Raw genomic sequence first — 22,541 nt, 5'->3', positions numbered from 1 at the left:
CTTTGATATGATTGGAGTCAGGCCTCTAGCTTATCTGCCCAGCCAAGCAACACAGAGGCGTCAAAGTGCCACCAAGTCCTCCAGAGCTTTTCACCCCTCGGGCACAGACTGCAAATTAATGAGTGTTTTACTGGACTGCAGAACAGTTGGACGACTGGGCACGTTGTACAATCTCCTTGCTAAAGCTGGCCATGAAGCAGTCACTGCTGGAGGTGCTCACAGCTCCTTGCAATGAGAGCATCCCAGTTTGGACCAGTCTCCCCCGTGGTTCAAGCTAACAGCACAGCCTTGCAGTGCGGGTTAGGAGAATGCCTGCGCTTGAGCTGACAGCACAGCATGCAGTCCAATTGGGCAAAGCTGCTGCCAATTGCTCAGCTGGAGTGGGGCGGAGGTGGGTGGGGTTTCGGGCAGCCCTGCAGCGCACTAATCTCTGGCCATCCAAGTGGTGGCTAGCAAACTCCGGGATGCGTTAATGGGCCTTCAGATTTAACCAAGACAGGTTCTTAGTGCACCCATGCTAACTCACGCGTCTCTCTCTTTCATCCTGCAGGAGAAGTAGATCAGGAGCATGGAGCCTGGTGAACTAGCTGTATGCCTCATAGCGTAAAGAGAGTGAAGACAAAGGAGAACAGAACGACTGAGGCGCCTGGCTGCACAGAGGTGGGAGCAGCACCGTCTGGAAGATGGGCAGCTGAGGCTCCTGCACACATCGCCAAAGAGCCACAGCGAGCCATCGCTGGTCAGTGCCTAGCTAGACCCAGGGTCAATAGACACCGCCTGTCATTCCTGCAGATGACTGAGAATCAGTGTCACCGAAGACTGTGCATGTCCAGGGAACTGGTTGGTCACATCTGCCAGCTACTGCAGGATTTGGCGCCACGGGGACATGGAGGGCACCCACTGCCAGTGGCCGTGAAAGTGACCACAGTGCTTAATTTCTATGCCAGTGGCTCCTTTTAGGGCTCCACAGGTGACCTCTGTGGGATATCACAAGCCTCCACCCACAAATGCATCCATGAGGTCTAGGATGCCATCTTTATGAGGGTACATGGTGGGGAGGCAGTGGCATTGGCTGGTATTCTAGAGGCCCAGGGTAATGCTCTGGTGGCCTGGCTTCAAATCCTACACCACGGCAGATGGTGAAATTTGAACTTAATTTTTAAAAATTAAAAGTCTGATGAAGACCATGAAACCATTGTCGATTGTTGTAAAAACCCATCTGGGTCACTAATGCCCTTTAGGGAAGGAAATCTGCCGTCCTTACCTGGTCTGGCCTACATGTGACTCCAGACCCACAGCCATGTGGTTGACTCTTAAATGCCCTCTGAACAAGGGCAATTAGGGATGGGCAATAGATGCTGGCCTTGGCAGCGATGCCCACATACCATGAACAAATATAAAAAATAACTTTGTGCATTTCACCCGGGAACAGGCCAGCCAGGATGCAAGAGCCATTGGATTCGCCCAGATCTCGGGTTTCCCACAGGCGCAGGGTGGGAACTGCACTCACGTGGCGCTCAGATCTCCATTGCAACACACAGTCAACTACATCAACCGCATGGGATTCTATTTGCTGAATGTGCAGCTGCTGTGTGACCACCACAAACACATCCTGCAGGTCTGCGCATGGTTTCCAGGGTGTGTGCATGACTCCTACATTCTCAGTCGGTCACAGATCCCTGAAGCCTCCCAGGGTCCACAGAGGCTGCAGGGTTGGATCCTCGGGGACAAGGGCCACCCGCAGAGGACGTGGCTGATGATGTCCATGCAGCGGCCTCAGACTGCAGCAGAGTGAAGGTATAACAAGGCTCATGCAGCAACATGCAGCTTGGTGGAGCAGACCAATGGGATGCTGAAAATGAGATTCTGGTGCCTGGACCAATCAGGTGGAGCCCTGCAATATAGTCCACAGAGGGTGTCACGCATCATTGCCCTGCAGCGCCCTTTACAACCTGGCACTGCAATGGGGAGAGGAGCTGGCTGAGGAGGAGCTGGCAGGAGCTGGAGGTCTCCTCCGATGAGGACGTTGACGGGAAGAGGGTGAGGAGGTCCTCGAAGGCGACAATGACGACGATGAGGTCCTTGCACTGGCCAGACAAGGCAGGCATGTCTGGGAGGCTGTAATAGTTGCCAGATTTGTGAAGGCTGATGATGACATGCAGGGAGGAGGCACCATAAGATCCTCACATTGCATCTGTAAAAGTTTGACTCCAGTCTGGCTTATGGCAGTGCACATACCCTCTGTGATAATGCTCCTGTCATGGAGACACTCTGGAGGCCCTAATAGTCACTCGATTGCAGGAGGATGAAGACGACATGCAGTGAAGATACTCCATAGATCCTCACATAGTCTCTGAGAATGTCTGACTCCTGTCTGGCCGAGGGCAGTTCACTTGTGCTCTGTGATCAGGGTCATATCACAGAGATGAGCCATGAAACTTTAAAAGCATCTGATCCTTTGTCCTCCTTCAGCACCTGACCCCGTTAGGGGCAAAGCGTCGCTGGTCAGAGATGCTGAAGAGATGGGGGCCAGCCCCACCTCAAAGATGCTGAGAGCACACAGAGAGAATGACGGAACTCTGTGATGCAGGCCCATGACATTCTGGCAGCAATGACAAGCACAGCTGAGGTGCAGGCATCAGTAATGTGTCCAGGGAGTGAGGGGCCAGACCATCACTTTGGTCTGAAGGCTGCACAAAACACAGATAACAGGCCCTGGGCTGAGATTCCTGCCTTTATCTTATGCAGAAAGGTTTCACATCTGAGCGGCACAAACACTGCTCATCAGAACAAGAACCATAGGCAGGCAGACATTCTTGGGACAAAAACAAAAACAGAATTACCTGGAAAAACTCAGCAGGTCTGGCAGCATCGGCGGAGAAGATAAGAGTTGACGTTTCGAGTCCTCATGACCCTTCAACAGAACTTGAGTTTGAGTCCAAGAAAGAGTTGAAATATAAGCTGGTTTAAGGTGTGTGTGTGGGGGGCGGAGAGAGAGAGTGGGAGGTGGAGTGGGGGTGTGGTTGTAGGGACAAACAAGCAGTGATAGAAGCAGATCATCAAAAGATGTCAACAACAATAATAAAAAAGAACACATAGGTGTTAAAGTTAAAGTTGGTGATATTATCTAAACGAATGTGCTAATTAAGAATGGATGGTAGGGCACTCAAGGTATAGCTCTAGTGGGGGTGGGGAGATCATAAAAGATGTAAATAAATAAATAAATAAATAAATATATTTTTTTCTCTCTTTTTAGAATTGAAATAGGTGGGAAAAGGAAAATCTATATAATTCATTGGAAAAAAAACAGAAAAGGAAGGGGGAAACAGAGAGGGGGTGGGGATGGGGGAGGGAGCTCACGACCTAAAGTTGTTGAATTCAATATTCAGTCCGGATGGCTGTAAAGTGCCTAGTCGGAAGATGAGGTGTTGTTCCTCCAGTTTGCGTTGGGCTTCACTGGAACAATGCAGCAAGCCAAGGACAGACATGTGGGCAAGAGAGCAGGGTGGAGTGTTAAAATGGCAAGCGACAGGAAGGTTTGGGTCATTCTTGCGGACAGACCGCAGGTGTTCTGCAAAGCGGTCGCCCAGTTTACGTTTGGTCTCTCCAATGTAGAGGAGACCACATTGGGAGCAACAAATGCAGTAGACTAAGTTGGGGGAAATGCAAGTGAAATGCTGCTTCACTTGAAAGGAGTGTTTGGGTCCTTGGACAGTGAGGAGAGAGGAAATGAAGGGGCAGGTATTGCATCTTTTGCGTGGGCATGGGGTGGTGCCATAGGAGGGGGTTGAGGAGTAGGGGGTGATGGAGGAGTGGACCAGGGTGTCCCGGAGGGAGCGATCCCTACGGAATGCCGATAGGGGGGGTGAAGGGAAGATGTGTTTGGTGGTGGCATCATGCTGGAGTTGGCGGAAATGGCGGAGGATGATCCTTTGAATGCGGAGGCTGGTGGGGTGATAAGCGTGGACAAGGGGGACCCTATCATGTTTCTGGGAGGGAGGAGAAGGCGTGAGGGCGGATGCGCGGGAGATGGGCTGGACACGGTTGAGGGCCCTGTCAACGACCGTGGGTGGAAAACCTCGGTTAAGGAAGAAGGAGGACATGTCAGAGGAACTGTTTTTGAAGGTAGCATCATCGGAACAGATGTGACGGGGGCGAAGGAACTGAGAGAATGGGATGGAGTCCTTACAGGAAGCGGGGTGTGAGGAGCTGTAGTCGAGATAGCTGTGGGAGTCGGTGGGTTGGTAATGGATATTGGTGGACAGTCTATCACCAGAGATTGAGACAGAGAGGTCAAGGAAGGGAAGGGAAGTGTCAGAGATGGACCACGTGAAAATGATGGAGGGGTGGAGATTGGAAGCAAAATTAATAAATTTTTCCAAGTCCCGACAAGAGCATGAAGCGGCATCGAAGTAATCATCGATGTACCGGAGAAAGAGCTGTGGAAGGGGGCCGGAGTAGGACTGGAACAAGGAATGTTCCACATACCCCATAAAGTGACAGGCATAGCTGGGGCCCATGCGGGTACCCATAGCCACACCTTTTATTTGGAGGAAGTGAGAGGAGTTGAAGGAGAAATTGTTCAGCGTGAGAACAAGTTCAGCCAGACGGAGAAGAGTAGTGGTGGATGGGGATTGTTCGGGCCTCTGTTCGAGGAAGAAGCTAAGGGCCCTCAGACCATCCTGGTGGGGGATGGAGGTTTAGAGGGATTGGACGTCCATGGTGAAGAGGAAGCGGTTGGGGCCAGGGAACTGGAAATTGTTGATGTGACGTAAGGTGTCAGAGGAATCACGGATGTAGGTGGGAAGGGACTGGACAAGGGGAGAGAGAAGGGAGTCAAGATAACGAGAAATGAGTTCTGTGGGGCAGGAGCAAGCTGAGACGATCGGTCTACAGGGGCAGTTCTGTTTGTGGATTTTGGGTAGGAGATAGAAGCGGGCCGTCCGAGGTTGGGCGACTATCAGGTTGGAAGCTGTGGGAGGGAGATCCCCAGAGGAGATGAGGTCAGTGACAGTCCTGGAAACAATGGCTTGATGTTCAGTGGTGGGGTCATGGTCCAGGGAGAGATAGGAGGAAGTGTCTGCAAGTTGACGCTCAGCCTCCGCGAGGTAGAGGTCAGTGCGCCAGACAACAACAGCACCACCCTTGTCAGCGGGTTTGATGACAATGTCAGGGTTGGACCTGAGAGAATGGAGTGCAGTAAGTTCAGAGAGAGACAGGTTAGAATGGGTGAGAGGAGCAGAGAAATTGAGACGACTAATGTCGCACCGACAGTTCTCAATGAAAAGATCAAGAGAAGGTAAGAATCCAGAGGGAGGGGTCCAGGTGGAGGGAGAATATTGGAGATGGGTAAAAGGATCCGTTGAACTGGGAGAGGACTCCTGCCCAAAGAAGTGAGCCCGGAGACGAAGACGGCGGAAGAAGAGTTCAGCATCATGCCGAGCCCGAAATTCATTGACGTGAGGGCGTAAGGGTATTAAACTAAGTCCTTTGCTGAGCACTGAACGTTCAGCATCGGAGAGGGGAAGGTCAGGGGGTATAGTGAATACACGGCTGGGAGTTTATTGACAATAATGAACATTATGTACAAGTGATTAACAGCCGTGCTCAAGCTGTGCAGCTACATCTTCTTAACTTTCCTAACCCTGCCGCTATGTCTTGGTGCTCTCCGGACATTCACAGCAGGGGTGGAGGCAACCTGCTGACTGTGACGCTCTGTCTGTGATGACCTTGACAGGCATCCTCTGGAGGGCCGAGACTTGATGGGCCCTGGCCTGCTTTTGAGGTCCTGCTGGGTGGCAGTGGCACCCTCCTCGGCTGGTGGAGGTGGAGCTGCTGAGGTCACAAGAAGAGGGCATTTGGATGGGCTGGACACTTCCGGAGTCACCTGGGTGGATGGCCCCGCAGTGTGCACATGCAGATCCTCCTCCCTATGGCTGCCCAAGAGCCTCTGGCTGACTCCTTGAGAAGGAGTAGCTGGAATGAGAATGAGCTGCCCCACATCCCTCTCGTGTACACACTGTTGGAGGCCAACTATGGCATCAGCAATGGAGTTGAGCCTGTGCAGCAGCACAAGGGCACTGTTCTGGACTTAGGTCTCCATGGCGGCCGCCATCTACCAGTGCTGACCTCGGTGCGTTGGCATGCCGGCACTAACGCTTCAGATTGAAAGCGGAAGGACTCCTCCATTGTGCCTTGCAATCTGAGGAGTGCAGCAGACACCCTTTCTAATGTTCCCGAGCTTGCCTTTGCAGCTCCAGCAACTGTGACATGACTAAGTCCAGAGGCTCGGCATCTGCCTTGGACTCAGCAAATTTCTGGCCTCCAACAGTCTTCTGAATGCCAGAGATCTTTGGCACCCCCTTCTATGGATCAGACAGTGTGATGTGCTCACCAGATTGTGATCCCGAGGTTAGTCTACAGCTGGGTCCCAACGAGGTGTGTGTCTCTGCGCTGATGGAGGATGTGGGTGAGAGCTGTGACGGGTCTTCAAGGAGGCTGCCTCCAGATTCCTCTTTAGAGGTTTCTTCGGGGCTTGATTGGAGGCCCTGGGATGTGGACTCTGTCGGCTGTTTGGCAGATGTGCCTGCGAAAGCAAGGAGAGATAATTAGTTCATGACAGTGGCCTGTGAAACAGTACACATCGCTCACAGCTTGGTTGTCTGATGGGTGTTACACTGCTGGATCCTCACTAGGTAGAGCAGCGCCGACCTCACAGTCAGCACAGGACACGTCCAGATCCTCGCCAGCCAGCTGGATCACTCTGTTTTCAAAGTCCGTGATGACCTTGATTTCAGGCATTCCTCTACCGGTCTGCGACCTCTCCTTCTTGTTGTGTGCCAGCTTGTCCTGCAAAAATAGAGGAGAGAGTGTAAGCAGGACACGTGCCAGGTCAGATGATAAGTAAGCTTGGCATATGTAGGTGGTGAGCAGTCCCATGGACATGATGAAGACAATTAAGTTCCATGTGAGAGAGTGAATGGCGATGTCTCTTGAACTGCCAGTGAGTGAGAGCCCTGTGGATGTGTGATGGGTTTGTGAGCGTGTGAGTTGAGAGTGATGAGAAGAGTGACTTACCCTGGCGGAACGGAGATCATTCATCCTCTTGCGGCACTGGGTGGATGTCCTCTTTTGCAGGGCATCGGCACTGACCACCACTGCCACTGCCTCCTAAGCCAGATTAGTGATGTTGCTGCCCATCCTGCAGCCAGAGTGGGGGTAGATGACATCACAGCAGACCTCCACGGCGTCCAAAAGGCACTCGACGGATGCGTCATTGAACCTGGGGGCTGCAGTCTTTTTGCCTTTCAGGGTCATGTCTTCTTTGCTGCAGTCCTGGACTGGGGAAGTGTGCGCATGACTGGACTTTAAATATGGCGCCAGCGTGCTGAAGCAGTGAGGTGATGGCATGGTAGGCGAATAAGAGCCCACCCGCCATGGAAACAGCGTGTTTCCTGGGAATGCATAATTAATGCAACAGGTTTGGGACGATACGGCGTGAAAAGCCGCCATTGTGGCCGGCAGGTAAAACGTCTTTTAACCCACCCGTTACCGCACTTAGGACGCTTCTGCCCTCTGACTCATTTTCAGCTGAGATGAGGAACCTCTTTTGATTTGCATTTTTCTACTGTGGCTTCATTAGCCCATGCTGCATTATGTCTGAAGTAGTAGACTAATGATATGGCCTAAGGCTGTATCAATGTATGGTGCCATGAAGAGGAAGAGGTGCATCAGACTGACACAGCAAGAACTCCCTTTCTCTGAATCCCCTTTCCACCAAAAGTAAGCATCCCTCTACCTGACACCACTCACGATGAGATGACTGAAATTAGGAACTCAGTGGGACTTAGCAAACAGTCCTGTATTCCACCACTGCCAAATGTTAGTACTCTCAAGGCATAGTGCTAAGTTTTATTGGTGGTTCCCGAGTATTAGCTAACCTAACAATGCCGATAGCTGGAGCAACAGAAAGGATGGCCACATGAGAGCTATTGTATGTATGAGAACAGGAGGTTACGTGGAATATGATGGACAGTGGCATTTCTCCAAACTCGTGGTCAAATGGCTTAATTTACCCATGGGTGTCAACATGGAAAACAACCTCCTTATTTAAAATTTTCCATCAGATTTAGATTTATATTGTTGTTTGTCATCTTTTAAATTATGATGTCCTGCTATTTTGCCACCATAAATTGTCAGTATGAAGTTGAGAAATTTAAACAAGAGCATCAACACAGCTTCTTGTTCCCAATTAATCAGCCTTAAAGTGACTATGGTTGTTTGGTCTCCATCCAGTCAGCTTTCTGCTGGAATAGAACCATGCTTTTATCAAAGACCCTGATGAGAATTGACAAACCTAAATTTCTAGCATCAACATTAAAACTCTAAATTCTTGGAATATGATTACTTGTCATAAACTTGCCAAGTTCCAGTGAAGCCCAACGCAAACTGGAGGAACAACACCTCATCTTCCGACTAGGGACTTTACAGCCTTCCGGACTGAATATTGAATTCAACAACTTTAGGTCGTGAGCTCCCTCCCCCATCCCCACCCCCTTTCTGTTTCCCCCTTCCTTTTTTTTTCCAATAAATTATAAAGATTTTCCTTTTCCCACCTATTTCCATTATAAAAAAAACCCCACTAGAGCTATACCTTGAGTGCCCTACCATCCATTCTTAATTAGCACATTCGTTTAGATAATATCACCAACTTTAACTTTAACACCTATGTGTTCTATTGTACTATTGTCGTTGACATCTTTTGATGATCTGCTTCTATCACTGCTTGTTTGTCCCTACAACCACACACCCCCCTCCACCTCTCTGTCTCTCTATCTCTCCGCCCCCCACACACACACCTTAAACCAGCTTATATTTCAGCTCTTTCCTGGACTCGAACTCAAGTTCTGTCGAAGGGTCATGAGGACTCGAAACGTCAACTCTTTTCTTCTCCGCCGATGCTGCCAGACCTGCTGAGTTTTTCCAGGTAATTCTGTTTTTGTTTTGGATTTCCAGCATCCGCAGTTTTTTTGTTTTTATAAACTCCCAAGTGTCCATCCTGTTTCAGATTAGCTAGATTAAATTTTTGATTAGCAAGCTATAACTTGCCAAGTGTCGTAACAGGTTTAATAGTGTCTGCTGTGATACTGGGAGCAATCCACAAATCAGCAGTTCCCCCAAAAAAGATACATCACTGTTGATGTTGATCTTGAGCTGAGCTAGTATTAGACCCTTATAATCAAACACAAAATAGGGGATGCCAATTAGAACCAGAGAAAAGTTACAGCACAGAAGGAGGCCATTCAGCCCATCTTGTCCATGCCAGCCCGAGGACATCCAGGTGCCCTTTCTAATCCCACCTTCCTGCACCCAGCCCATAGCCCTGCAGTTTACAGCACTTAAGGTACAGATCCAGGTACTTTTTAAAAGAGTTTAGAGTTTCTGCTTCTACCACCAACTTGGGCAGTGAATTTCAGACACCCACGACCCTCTGCGTAAAAAAGTTCTTCGTCATGTCCCCCCTACACCTTCTGCCACTTATTTTGAATCTATGTCCCCTGGTTCCAGAATTCTCCACCAAGGGAAACAATTTTATCCCATCCACTCTATCTATTCCCCTCATAATTTTGTATACCTCAATCAAGTCACCTCTCAGCCTTCTTTGTTCTAAGGAAAATAACCCCAACCTATCCAATCTCTCCTCATAGCTACACTTTTCTAACCCTGGCAACATTCTTGTAAACCTCCTCTGCACTCTCTCCAGAGCTATTTTGTCCTTCCTGTAATGTGGTGACCAGAACTGCACACAATACTCCAGTTGTGGCCTCACCAGTGTTTTATACAATTCCAACATTATATCCTTACTTTTATATTCTATACCTTTGCCAATGAAGGAGAGCATTCCATATGCTTTCTTTACAACCTTGTCTATTTGAACTGCTGCCTTCAGTGCTTGTATGCCAAGATTTCTCACTTCATCTACCCCTTTTAGTATATTCCCATTTACTGTGAATTCCCTGTTTAACCTCCCTAAATGTATGACCTCACACTTCTCTATGTTAAAATCCATCTGCCACTTTACTACCCACTCCACCAACCCATCTATATCGTTTTGGAGATTATAGCTATCCTCTACACAATCCACAACTTGGTCAATCTTTGTTCATCTGCAAATTTCCCAATCATGCCCTCCACGTTCACATCCAAATCGTTAATATATAACACAAACAGCAAGGGTCCCAACACCAAGCCCTGTGGAACGCCACTTGAGACAACTTTCCATTCGCAAGGGCATCCATTGACCATTACCCTTTGTTTCCTGTTACAAAGCCAACCTTTTATCCAGTTTGCCACATTACCCTAAATCCCATGGGCTTTTACTTTTCTGACCAATCTGCCATGTGGGACCTTGTCAAATGCCTTGCTAAAATCCATGTACACAACATCCACTGCACTACCTTCATCAACCCTTCTTGTCACTTCCTCAAAGAATTCAATCAAATTTGTGAGGCAAGACCTTCCTTTAACAAATCCATGCTGACCATCCCTGACTAGTCCATGCCTTTCCATATGACAGTTAATCCTATCACTCAGGATTGATTCTACTAATTTGCTCACCACTGATCTAAGACTAACTGGCCTATAATTGTTTGGCATTTCCTTTGATCCCTTTTTAAACAATGGAACTGCGTTTGCATTTCTCCAGTCCTCTGGTACCTCCCCTGTCTCTAGTGAAGATTGGAAAATCATCCTCAGAGCATCTGCGATGTCCTCCCTGACTTCCTTCAGATGCTTCAAACAATGAATATTTATCATTGAATATTGGATGGCAGGATCCAGTTACCTGTGAGATAACTAAATTAATTTCACTGCAACAAGAATTTCACAGTGAATTAGTTGAGACTATTTGGATGGAATTTAGCATTGATGATGGAGGAGAGGGAGTCATTCACTGGATGGAAAATCGGCAAACTTTGCATCGCTTCCATTTGGAAAGGCCCGTCAGAATTACGTGCCCATCAGACACTTAACTGGCCTTCCCTGGGATTTAGGACCCCGGGGGGCAGAAATCCCAACACCCTCCTGGCCAATCAGGAGAGATTGCCAGGTCTCCATTACCCATCAGTGCCACTAGGAGTGGTGGCTGTTTCCAAAAACGCACTCACCAGAGACCTAGGACCCCTGGGGGACCCAGGACACAGGTGAGTGAGGACAGTTTGGGGGTGGCAGGGCGGGTGTTGCCGGCTGGGGGCAGAGGGGAGTCAGAAGAAAGAGCAGGGGGTGACCCTCAGTGGGCATCTCCTATCCACCCAGTTCTTAATCAGGCAGTATGTGCTTTTCAACAAGGGACGCCCCCAGAAACTTGCACGGAAACCTGACAGGCAATAGCAGGAAGTGTTCATAAGCTGAATTTGAAGAGGATCTCACCTCTGTTGAGATAAACCTCTGGCTAGTCGCTTCAAGGGTGCTTTGAGGCCACATTTTTAGCTGTTGTGGCAAGTGTTTGTCAATGAGATGCTTTTACAGAGTGAGATTGTGGAGCAGGCAGGAACTGTTTCATGGAGTTTTCCTGTTCTCCACTGGCAAACATGGGAATTCTGCTGAGCTTATCCTGGGGCTCCCAGATCAAGAGGAGGAGCAGCAGCAGCAAAGGAAGCAGAAAAATCCTGCTCAAGCTGCAAGAAGAGGGCAAAGGATCATTATAGTGCGCGAGTCTGTAGAAAGAGAACGTCACACCTGAGGCTCACAGAGCAGCAATATATAAGGTGGCTGTGTTAAAGCAGCGAGAAAGTCATTGATCTGTGTCACATGTTGCAGTGAGAATTGGAGCTCAACATTAAAGCATGCATTACACTGCTCGTGGCAGTGAAGATCTCTATGGGTTGAAATGCATATGCCTCGGGTTTCTTCAAAACTGCTTCTGGTGATAATACGACAAGCGGACAGCACTAATTCAGCATTTTTGAGGTGATCAGATTCCCCAAGGAGGCTGTCAAGCAAGAAGAAAAAGAAGCACTGACATTTGCCCACATTGTTGGCTCCCTGCAGCTGCAGGGCACCATAAGATGTGCGTACGCATCCTGGGTGGAATCGATCATGAAACTGGAACGTTTCTCAACAGGAAGAGCTTCCATTCATTCCATGTTCACTCTCTTTATGATTACAGGTAGCCTGTTCTTCAGTTTTGCAGATGTCAAGACTCTGAGTCACTCCCCTGCACTCAATTTCCACTGCTTGAACTTCACGTGGGACCAGCATTTGGGAACATGGCCCATCCTCTGCCTGTTCCCTGTTGTTGCCTGTGAGTTAGCTCTGCAAATAAGCAGGAAGTGTTCAGAATACATACTGAATTTCCATGTTCCATCAGTAAGTGGACTTGTGGTCTCCACTCAACATATAACATCGTTGGTATAGAAAATGGTACCTCGCAGGATAGAACAAAAGAAAAGGAATGGATGCAAGCCATATAATGGAAAAGATTTATTTTTTGTACTTATTCATTCATGGGATGTGGGGGGAGTTACGGGCTAGGCTAGAATTTATTGTCCTCCCTAATTGCCCTTGAGAAAGTGATGATGATCTACCTTCTTGAACCCCTGCAGTCCCTGTGGTATAGGTATATCAACAGTGCTGTTTGGAAGGGAGTTCCAGGATTTGATCATAGGGGGCACAGTCTCAGGATAAGGGGCCGATCATTTAGCACTGAGATGAGGAAAAATTATTTCACTCAAAGGGTCGAGATTCTTTTGAATTCTCAACCCCAGAGGGTTGTGGATGCTCCACTGTTGAATACATTTAAGGCTGGGATAGACAAACTTTTGGTCTCTTGGGGAATTAAGGGATTTGGGAAGCGGGTGGGAAAATGGAGTTGAAGCCCAAGATCAGCCATGATCATGCTGAATGGCAGAGCAGGCTTGATGGGACATGTGGTCTATTCCTGCTCCAATTTCTTGTGCTCTTGTGTTCTTGTGACTTTTGTTTTAATCATCCATGGAATGTGGGCTTCGCTGACTGGGCCAGCATTTATTGCCCATCCCTAGTTGCCCTTGAGAAGGTGGTCCTGAGCTGCCTTCCTGAACCGGTGCAGCCAATATGGTGTAGGTACACCCACAGTGCTGTTCGGGGGGGAGTTGCAGGATTTTGACCCAGTGACAGTGAAGGAAAGGCAACATATTTCCAAGTCAGGATGGTGACTGGCTTGGAGGGGAACTTCCAGGTGGTGATGTTTCCATCTATCTGCAGCCCTTGTCCTTCTAGATGGTAGAGGTCGTGGGTTTGGAAGGTGCTGTTGGTGAGGTGTTGCAGTGCACCTGGTAGATGGTACACACTGCTGCTACTGTGTATCGGTGCTGGAGGGAGTGATTGTTTAAGGCGGTGGATGGGATGCCAATCAAGTGGGCTGCTTTGTCCTGGACGCTGTTGACCTTCTTGAGTGTTGTTGGAGCTGCACTCATCCAGGCAAGTAGACAGTATTCTATCACACTCCTGGCTTGTGCTTTTCAGATGGCGAGTAGGCTTTGGGGATTCAGAATTCTTATCCTCTAACCTTCTCTTGTAGCCACAGTATTTATATGCTGGTGCAGTTCAGTTGCAGGTCAATGGTGACTCCCCAGGATGCTGAAGTAAGCTCATCAACAGCTTCATTGAAAAATTGAGATTCAAGAAGGGTTTTAAAGATGAAGAGGTGGACAGGTTTAATATAGGGCGAAGGGAAAGTGCTTTGCACAAGAGGCCAAAGTTAAAATATGAACATTGTAGGCAATGTAAGTACAGAGTGGAAAGGGTGGAGGGATCTGAAATAAGGTTAAGGAATTTAAATTTGATATGTTAGACAAGAAGCTAACCAAGGCATGTATGAGAAAGGTTATAGCATTTGCATATATTTTCTGCACTCCTCTGCAGTTAGAGTCATAAGAAGTCATGGGACACATCTATTTGACCCAAGTCCTTGTATATTCTGACTCAAATGCTCTCCACACCTCCCTGTGTCAATCCCCCAAACGCATTCTTCCATTTACTGTTCCCTACCTGTTCACAGTAGCTCTCTGTAAAACAATTATTTGCATCTGTCACAAAAAATGCAATATTCAAACTTTAATGAAGTAAATATTATTACCTACATCTTACCACATGTTTGTGTCCTTGTACATACTGATGCACCAATCTACTGTACTTCTGAAATTAATTTGAGTTTTAATTTCAACAATCCTTGGGTTGCATCCTTGGCAGGAGACTCATTTATCAAACAAAATCAACAGGTAATTATTTAAAACTAACAGCCAATTACCATATTCAAATGTGATACATTTTAGATGGATATTATATGAAGTGCTTTTTCAGGAACTGACAATTCTTCTGCTTGTTTCTTCATTATTTATATTCTGAGCCTGCTATTTCAATGCATCAGCTACTCAGCTGTATTAGTTAAATCAATATATGATATTAAAAATAAAGTGAAGCTTTCTGTACCTCAAACACGGTGAGTACAAAGTACATGGATGGATGCGTAGGATCAATACCTTCTAACTTCATGCCAGATCTGAAACCATTTTTATTCTGTGGGAAGGACTGATACTGTACAAAAGAAGAAAGCTGTAGTCACATTATAGAATAAGTACAATACATTACCATGTCCACAGTTAATTTAAATATCAACATCCATCTTCATTCATCTATACCCCAGAACCTTTCACCTTCAAACATTTTTCCATTAGTTTTTGATTGCTTAAGAGCTGCCATAAACACGATGGTGTCTGTGCTGTAAACTTCTATTGTTCTAAATTAATTATACTCTGATGTAAAACAGCACCCACCATCTACAAGGCACAAGTCAAGAGTGTGATGGAATAGGCCACACTTGCCTGGATGACTGCAGCTCCAACAACAGTCAAGAAGCTCAGAACCATCCAAGGCAAAGTGGCCCATTTGATCGGTACTACATCCACCACCTGAATCAATCACACCATCCCTCACCAGCACAATGCAGCAGCAGTGTGTATCGTCTATAAGATACACTGGAGCAACTTGCCAAACCTCCTTTGACAGCACCTTCCAAACCCGAAACCTTTATCAGTTGGAAGGAAGAGGGCAGCAGATGCATGGAAACACCATCACTGGTGTGCCATGTTTCCCTCCAAGTCACACACATCCTGACTTAGAACTATCTCATTGTTCATACACTGTCACTGGGTCAGATTCCTGGAACGCCCTAGAAGCTGTGTGTACCTACACCACATGGGCTGTAATGGTTTAATAAGCGGGTCACCACCACCTTCGCTAGGTTAGGGATGGGAGGTAAATGTTGGCCTTGCCAGTGACACTTACATCCCAAGAATGAAGAAAAATAAAATCACAATATTTTATTGCTCCAATAACTCTGGCCTGTGATCTGTTATGGCTCACTCTATGAGAAACTGTTCTCTTCATCAATGATCCCCAAGGTTTTGCAACCACAGCCAGCTGAGCAGAGCTTGAAGAGTTCTGTGCTCTCCAACGGGGACACCCCGCTGCTGGACCTGTCTCCAACACCTGCTCCTGCTCATTTGTGATGTGCGAAACACCATGTGACAACTCAATAATCTTTCCTGGCAGTCTCATTGAGGTACGTTTCTGAGCTGGTGTGCATGAGTCTTGTGAAGGTGCTTCCTCAGAGTGAGTGACCTCCTCTGAGGAGTCTTTGCCCTCCTCTTGCAACACTGTCTCTGGACACTGGAAGGGCATGTGCGAGAAGGAAAACTTGAACTGGAACTGTCAAGAAAGCCATCACTGTGAACTTGAACATCTTTCAGTGACTGCTAACTTTCAGTCAGCATGGTTGATTGTTGTACATCATGTGGCTGTGTGATACACTGTAACCTCTCCAGTACAGAAATCCAGAACCAGAAACACCAGTTGTCTGGAATTTTTTTGAGCAGGTCCACACAACTCAGCGAATCCCTACTTGCGGCGGTGCAACATGTCATGATATGGTGAATGTGATGGCATTTATATATATTCTAATAGTCCGGCTTCTACTGAAGATAAGAGTAACATCCTTTGGCCATTTCAGTGGGAAGGCTGCAGGAGAGAGAAAGAGAAAAAGAGAGAGAGACAGAGACAGGATGGATGATGGGGGAGGAAAAGTCAGCTAGGAATTAAAATTAAAAATAAAAGCTGTTGACGATGGCAGTGAATTACCAATTTTTCTGGAAAAACACATTGTTTTCAGTTTTTTATATTGAATGTTTAGTAAATAATCATTTCCCCCAGCCTGGTAGTGCTAATTCTAGGTTACCTGGAATCACCTGTTCCCTCGACACCATCAGCATTATTTTAGTACAATATGGTACTGTGGAAATATGGAAGATACAGTATTTGGATAAATAAAACAATGTTTATTCGTGCTTTAGAATGTTTTGTCACTGTTTTATGTCTCAGGTACATATTTATATCCACGCACTTCTGGTTAGGTATTCTAACGTTATTTTATAATCCTGAAAATTCTGAAATGCAAAAATGCCTTGGTCCCAAGCATTTTGGACTGGAGAGGATACAGTGTATTTAATTCTGTCACCAGGTAGCTGGGAGAAACCCATTGCTCCATCTCTGCTGACCAGTCATGCTGAGACTTGGCTTATCTCTAGTGCCTCCTCCTCTGCAGCTGTCAGTATGGATGTGACGTGAGGGCCACCTCCACTTTTCTGCCTCTCACTGGCATTTTGTGCTCTCTTCTCCTGCAAAGGGGAAAAGAAGAGAACTATGAGTGTGGTAAATGGGCTGTGTCCAGAGGATGGACGAACAGTATTTGTAGACGGTCACTGTGCGGGATAAGTTTGACATTGCATTCAGAAGAGGGAGACTATCAGTGGTGGATAGTCAGATGTGAATCTGAGAAGGTGCCTCAGTGGAGAGGGATGAGTGCACCTACAAGATGTGTTCGTACGATGAGCAATGTAAAGGAGAAGACTTGGGGAGACAGAGTGAGGGGGTTTTGGGTCAGCTGCACATCACGAGATTCTTAAATGTGATATTCCATTCACCTTTCCTGCCCTGATTTGGTCATTAAACCTCTTCTGGCACTATATCCAGGAGTATGGCACCATGCTCCTGCAACCGACCTCCTCGGTTACTTCCAAACATGCCTTCTTGTTTTCTGAGGTAGGCATCTTCCACCATTTGGAAGGGAAAAAAGTCTTCCTGCAAGCCCTTACAGCCATGGCATCATCTCCAGGGAGGTCTTGTTGAAGGGTGGTGCTGTCTTGCTACGTTGCACATCCATTGCTCCAGGTTTTGGCTCCATCAAAACATTTCTACAAAAATTCTTCCTTTAAAATGTAGTAATTGTATGTGGCCAGTTTATTCAGTGCGCAGTCCCTCTCAAACTTCTTGTGCAGCTGTGCATGCATGATATTTATCACAGAATAAGACCTGCACAGTACCTTCTAACTTGCTGTGCAGTGCACACCTATGCAGCTTAACAGAAACACTGCTCAAGTCTCTGTCTCACAGTATCCCTTTAAATAGCTGAGCTGTAATAGACTGATGTAGGACATCATCACATCTGCTCATTCCAATTGGCTGGGAAACCCAGAAGTCAGATGCAAATGCAGTGTCTGGGTTAAAAAGCCACTGACAAACTTGCTGCTGAAACTTCCCGGTTCCGAATGCACTGCCGGGCTTTCCCGCTCCTCAGAATCCAGTTAAAATCCACACCTTATCCCCATGTTAACACTAACAAAAATGAGTTGTTTCTTAAAATTAACCTTCAGAAAGCACAAAAGTCATTATAATTTATTCATCATAAATTGTAATATACCGGCGACATGAACACATAGGGCCTGCTTTTTGTCTCACTACAGCCCCAAATGATGTCAGGAATTGGGTGATAACAAGGCAAAACTTGCAAAAAATTCTACCAGCCTCCTGACATCTTCACGTTCATTGAAATTTTGGAGGAGTCCTTGATACAGGCAGTTCGAAACAGGCTGATAAATATATATTAAGACTGTCAAATGATTTAATAATTTAATCCAGATTAATCTCTCAATCAAAATTTTTAATCTGTTAATCTTGGTTTTTAATTGCATATCTGATACAATTAACGCATCCATCACGATGGAAATTATTTTATTTCTGATAATTTGTCATTAACATCCAAAAACAACCCATCACAGTAATTGTTTTTCTGTTTCTGTATTCATATTGTAGATCCCTCTTTTTAATTGAACTATTTATTCTGAAGAGAATGTCAACAAGTTTTGAGTTATCATATCCTAAAATTGACAGTCTTTATATAGGTACATGCAAAAGAATTGCAATGAAATCCCCAGTTCTAAAAAGATCCTAATTCCTGCTGCCATTTAACCAGGTCCTTAAACAGACAATGTTAATTATGTTTTTGGGAGATAATTTTGGTCACAACCAATTTACAATCTGTCCCAAACATGAGGCAGTCACTCATATGGAATAGCTGTGGCCAGCGTTGCTAAATATTTACGTGCCCATTTTGCTAAGCCTTCAGAGGCACCACAAAACTTTGCCCACCATTCATGACGGCAGTCTTCCATGCTGATAACTGGATCTGTTTTATAAGATCCAAGGTCTTATTGGTTAACTGTGTTTTTTTTGTATTTGTCCTCTAAGTAAAATGCCACTCAGTGGAGATTTATTTTCTATTTTGGTGATTCTGCTTCTGCAGTATGGGCATCAGGCTCCTGGTCTTGTGAGACTTCTGCCAACAGCAAAGAAAGAATTAGCTTCCAGACGTTCTTACCCTTGAGTTTTGGAGCATGTCAGATTTTTAGATCCTGGGTCCAGCATTGTTGCTATCTTTAGCTATGGTTGGTGCGTTCTTTGTGGTTAGTTAAGTCTAAGGTGAAAGAGTTTTCAAACCAAACTACATTTGCTGGGTCATGATCTGAGATGGCCATAATACAAATAAGTGGCACAATGCAGGTTAAAGCATTAGATCAGGAAACATACATCTCTCCCCAAAGGAAGTTGGGCACGTACCTCCAAGGCTCCAGAACAGCTTTCAGCTTTTGAAGTTTGTCAAATGCAGCAGCATTGGAAACAGCTACATTGAGCTACTGAAGTATTAAGGTGGTAGTGATAGCAAATCCTTTTCTAAGAATGAACTATAATGTGGGCTTCAACCTAGCTAAGAGAGGCTTGTCTCTTTTCATTTGTGACTTGCTATTTTTTGAGTTCTGCCCTTTTAGCTACACTACGTTTGAAATGGTGCACTGGTTTTCTATGTGTTCCAAGTAAGTTTCTGAACCTGCTAGCATTAAGCATACTGTGATCAAAGGGTGTAGACTGTGAATGATGCATGATATACGCTGAAGCAGCAAAAGATTGGCTGCTGCTATAATTGTGTGCATTGGCAGTATCAACTGCTGTTATCTTGCCAATATATCCCACTCTTTTGCAACATCCAAGAATGTTCTACACATGTTTCAACATTCTCTTTAGTATGTTTTGCTGTTAGTGCAAAAGGGTGTGGTGTACAAGCATCATCTCAGAAAGTAGTGACTCCATGATAACTGTGGTCGCTCACGTTCTTCAGTAGCACCATTTTTTGCAATCTTGTTGTTATATAGATTAGCTATTTGTGATATTTTAGATCCACTAGAAGGCAAAAATTATGACACTGCAAGATGCTCTTTGAACAGCATCTTACAAAATATAGCTTGTGATGTTAAAAGTCTGCAGTTGGTAGCTATCCAGCTTTCAGGAGTATTGTTATAGTAAAGTACTTATTTTGATTCAAGGGCTTAAGGCGATCTTAAACTTCTACTAGGGTATTTGTCAAAACTAACAATTTTCATTTGTTGTTGAATTGTTGTAGCAGGAAAATTGCTATCAAGTTTATTTTCAGAAGTGAAAGTCTGTTTAGGATGCAGGTGATACAGCAGATTAGATATGCTTCTGTGTTACTGGAACTTAGTTTGATAGTAGGCATATATAACCACCTTTCTATCCAATGAGCCATTGGAATGATTTAGGGCTTCTAGTGCTTTAATGTCACCAGTCAATATTTGAATAGAAAATTAGTCAAGTAACCGTAAGTGCATTAGGATAAAATTTAACTTGTCAACAATGCGGAAGGAAGGATAGTGAAGAGGAGGTTCCATTTAGGCCCCACTTCATTTTCTTTCCCAATGAGAAATAGAATCATACAGGAAGTGAACCAAGCTGCTGATTCAGTACTGTCCACTTTGCACTACCACTGAAGTTCAATTTCACTCTGTTTATCTCTGCTACTGCGGCCAACAAATGACTGGGGGGAACTGTCATTTATATTTTTAGGCAAAATATGAGTGATATCAAATCATTACCCTGTTTTACATACCCCCTCCCTGTTTTTCTTTCCCATTGACTTAAATAAAAATGAAAATCAGGTAGAATGTAAAATGAGTTACCCATTTACTATCCTCATTTTTTTGCCCAATGATGAAAGTTGAAATTGCAACCAAGACCACTATTTGTGTAATTAACTTTGTGTAACTTTTCCCTATGTAACTATTCTCTGTGTATCTTCCGTGAATAATGCATGTTAAAAAATTAACCTCCAAAAACACTGGTGTATTATTGCTGAGGTTAACTGTGATTCATTGCCCTAATATATTTGAGTCAGTCATTTGACATACATAAGGTCCCAATGTAATACTGATATCCATACATACAGCATCCGTGCTGAATAAACTCCATCCAGTCACAACGAGCAGAACTCGGAAAAACAATTCTCCCTTAAAGGGATTGCTGGAGGCTGTTAAAACCAGGCCAAAAACAAGTTTGGGATTGATTTTTTGGGAGCAGGAGGAGCATGAATGTGTCTCCATGAAAATCCTACCCGCCATTGTTTGGCCTTCTGCTGTCTCTCTCCTGGTATACCACCGGCAATGATCTGTGATTGGCCACTAGATTTCCAATTCCCTATAAAAGCTTGTTTAGTGCAGACACACCACCAAATCTATTTAGTTGAGGCTCGACCATGAAAATGGTTCAGGCCACTGGTGAGCTTAATTAGGCAGGTGGTTGGCTCACTCCATCTACTGCCCACATGATGAACACCATCAGATAAAAATTACCCTTAACCCTAGTTTCCTTCCCTTCATTTACTGTTCAAAATGCTCTTATAAAGCAGAACTACACGTTCGGTGATGATGAACAAAATGCCTGGACACAAAGGCAAGTAGGTCCATTCTATACAGATATTGAGTCATTTTGATCATTTTTTTTATTTCAGACAAAACTGAGGCCAATAACAATTCAAAAAAACAAATGTAAATTATTATTACCTCTCGAAAGAGCTTGACAGGAGCAGCAATAGCCTTTTCATCTTCCAAGTATGAAGCCCAAGACCAAATTTTGTTCTTTCCAATCACAGAAGCAGCTAAAAGAAAATACACTAAAGGTTTAATGGTTCTCACTTTGCTTTTAAATGAATTCTTAAATGAATTTTTATGAATTCACAATTCATATTCTAAACATATTGTTTAATTGTACTGTTTTCTGTATAAAGTCTGTTTTGCATGGGAACGTCAGTTCTATTGTCAATTTAAATTCTGCTTGAGAACTAACTTCCTTACATTCAGAAAGAATCAAAAATCTTTGATTTACCTTTGAAAACAGCTATAAAACAAGTGAAGTAATGAATGATATTCCTAACGATGTCGTAGTAATGGAATATTATTAGGCACTGATCAAATGCCATATATTAAATTCCCTTATATGACAAGCTTATTAGAGCGTTGATCCAAGGTTGATTCACTCCAAGAATAAAGTCTACATTGTAAAGCAGTCAGTGTAAATATGCTAATATGAGACCAGAATAAAATACTAAGCAAGGCATGTGGATTCAACGCCACATCTGACTCCAACATCTTTCTGGGATCAATATGATCATGCTGAACTATGGTGGCTATCTTGAAATTTGTTCAGTAATAGAAACATCACCTAGATCATGTCGGCACATTGTCTTACCAATCTTTTTATCTCAAATGCAATCTCCAAATCTGGTCAATTTCACACTTGAGCTTCTTGAAAGTATTTGAGCCTTGAGACATTGAGATGCTTCATGCCCTGGGGGCATCTAGGAGGGTAGATCTTGATGTTTAGCTTTGAAATGATCAGACAGTTAGATTAATCTCATCTACCCAGACTGCTGGAATCAGTCTTCGCATGCCAGGGTATACAAATCGCTAAGTCATTGGGGGTAGAGACCTGATGGCTACCCTCAACTGGTTTGGCCTGTCTGTCAAAGCAGTTTACAGGGTGAGGCCACGATCACATGCTAACAACTACTTCAAGCCACAGGTAAGAGCTGGATGAAGGTGAGGACCAATACAGAGCAAGTACAACAACCCTGCCCCACATTTTTAATTTGCCTCGTGCATCTTTCCTTATTTGCAGTGCGAGCACTGTAGATTCAGAGAACTTCTGACTTAGGCCTAGATGCAACTAAAATGGATTGTGTTGACACACAATAATTGTAGACCATTCCACAGGTACTCTATTATTTATGTCGCCAATTTTAAATTGTAATATGTTGGAAATTG

At 45.1% G+C, this 22,541-nt stretch overlaps 1 protein-coding gene across 1 annotated transcript in view; it reads right to left on the bottom strand.

Moving 5' to 3' along the window:
• The window catches only part of l3mbtl1 (L3MBTL histone methyl-lysine binding protein 1), a 52,371-nt gene extending 30,674 nt beyond the window's left edge, over positions 1-21,697 (bottom strand). The window contains exons 1-3 of the mRNA XM_041205444.1: positions 21,604-21,697; positions 21,282-21,391; positions 14,470-14,574 (exon numbers count right to left, since the gene is read on the bottom strand). Coding sequence (XP_041061378.1) covers positions 14,470-14,574; positions 21,282-21,391; positions 21,604-21,697 — 309 coding nt within the window. The remainder of the gene's footprint in view (positions 1-14,469; positions 14,575-21,281; positions 21,392-21,603) is intronic.
• Between the last annotated feature and the right edge of the window lie 844 nt (positions 21,698-22,541).

Source organism: Carcharodon carcharias, chromosome 14, assembly GCF_017639515.1.
Source record: "Carcharodon carcharias isolate sCarCar2 chromosome 14, sCarCar2.pri, whole genome shotgun sequence".
Classification (NCBI taxonomy): Eukaryota; Metazoa; Chordata; class Chondrichthyes; order Lamniformes; family Lamnidae; genus Carcharodon; species Carcharodon carcharias.
The sequence above is the reverse complement of the archived record's forward strand: the minus strand, read 5'-3'. Positions and strand labels throughout refer to the sequence as shown.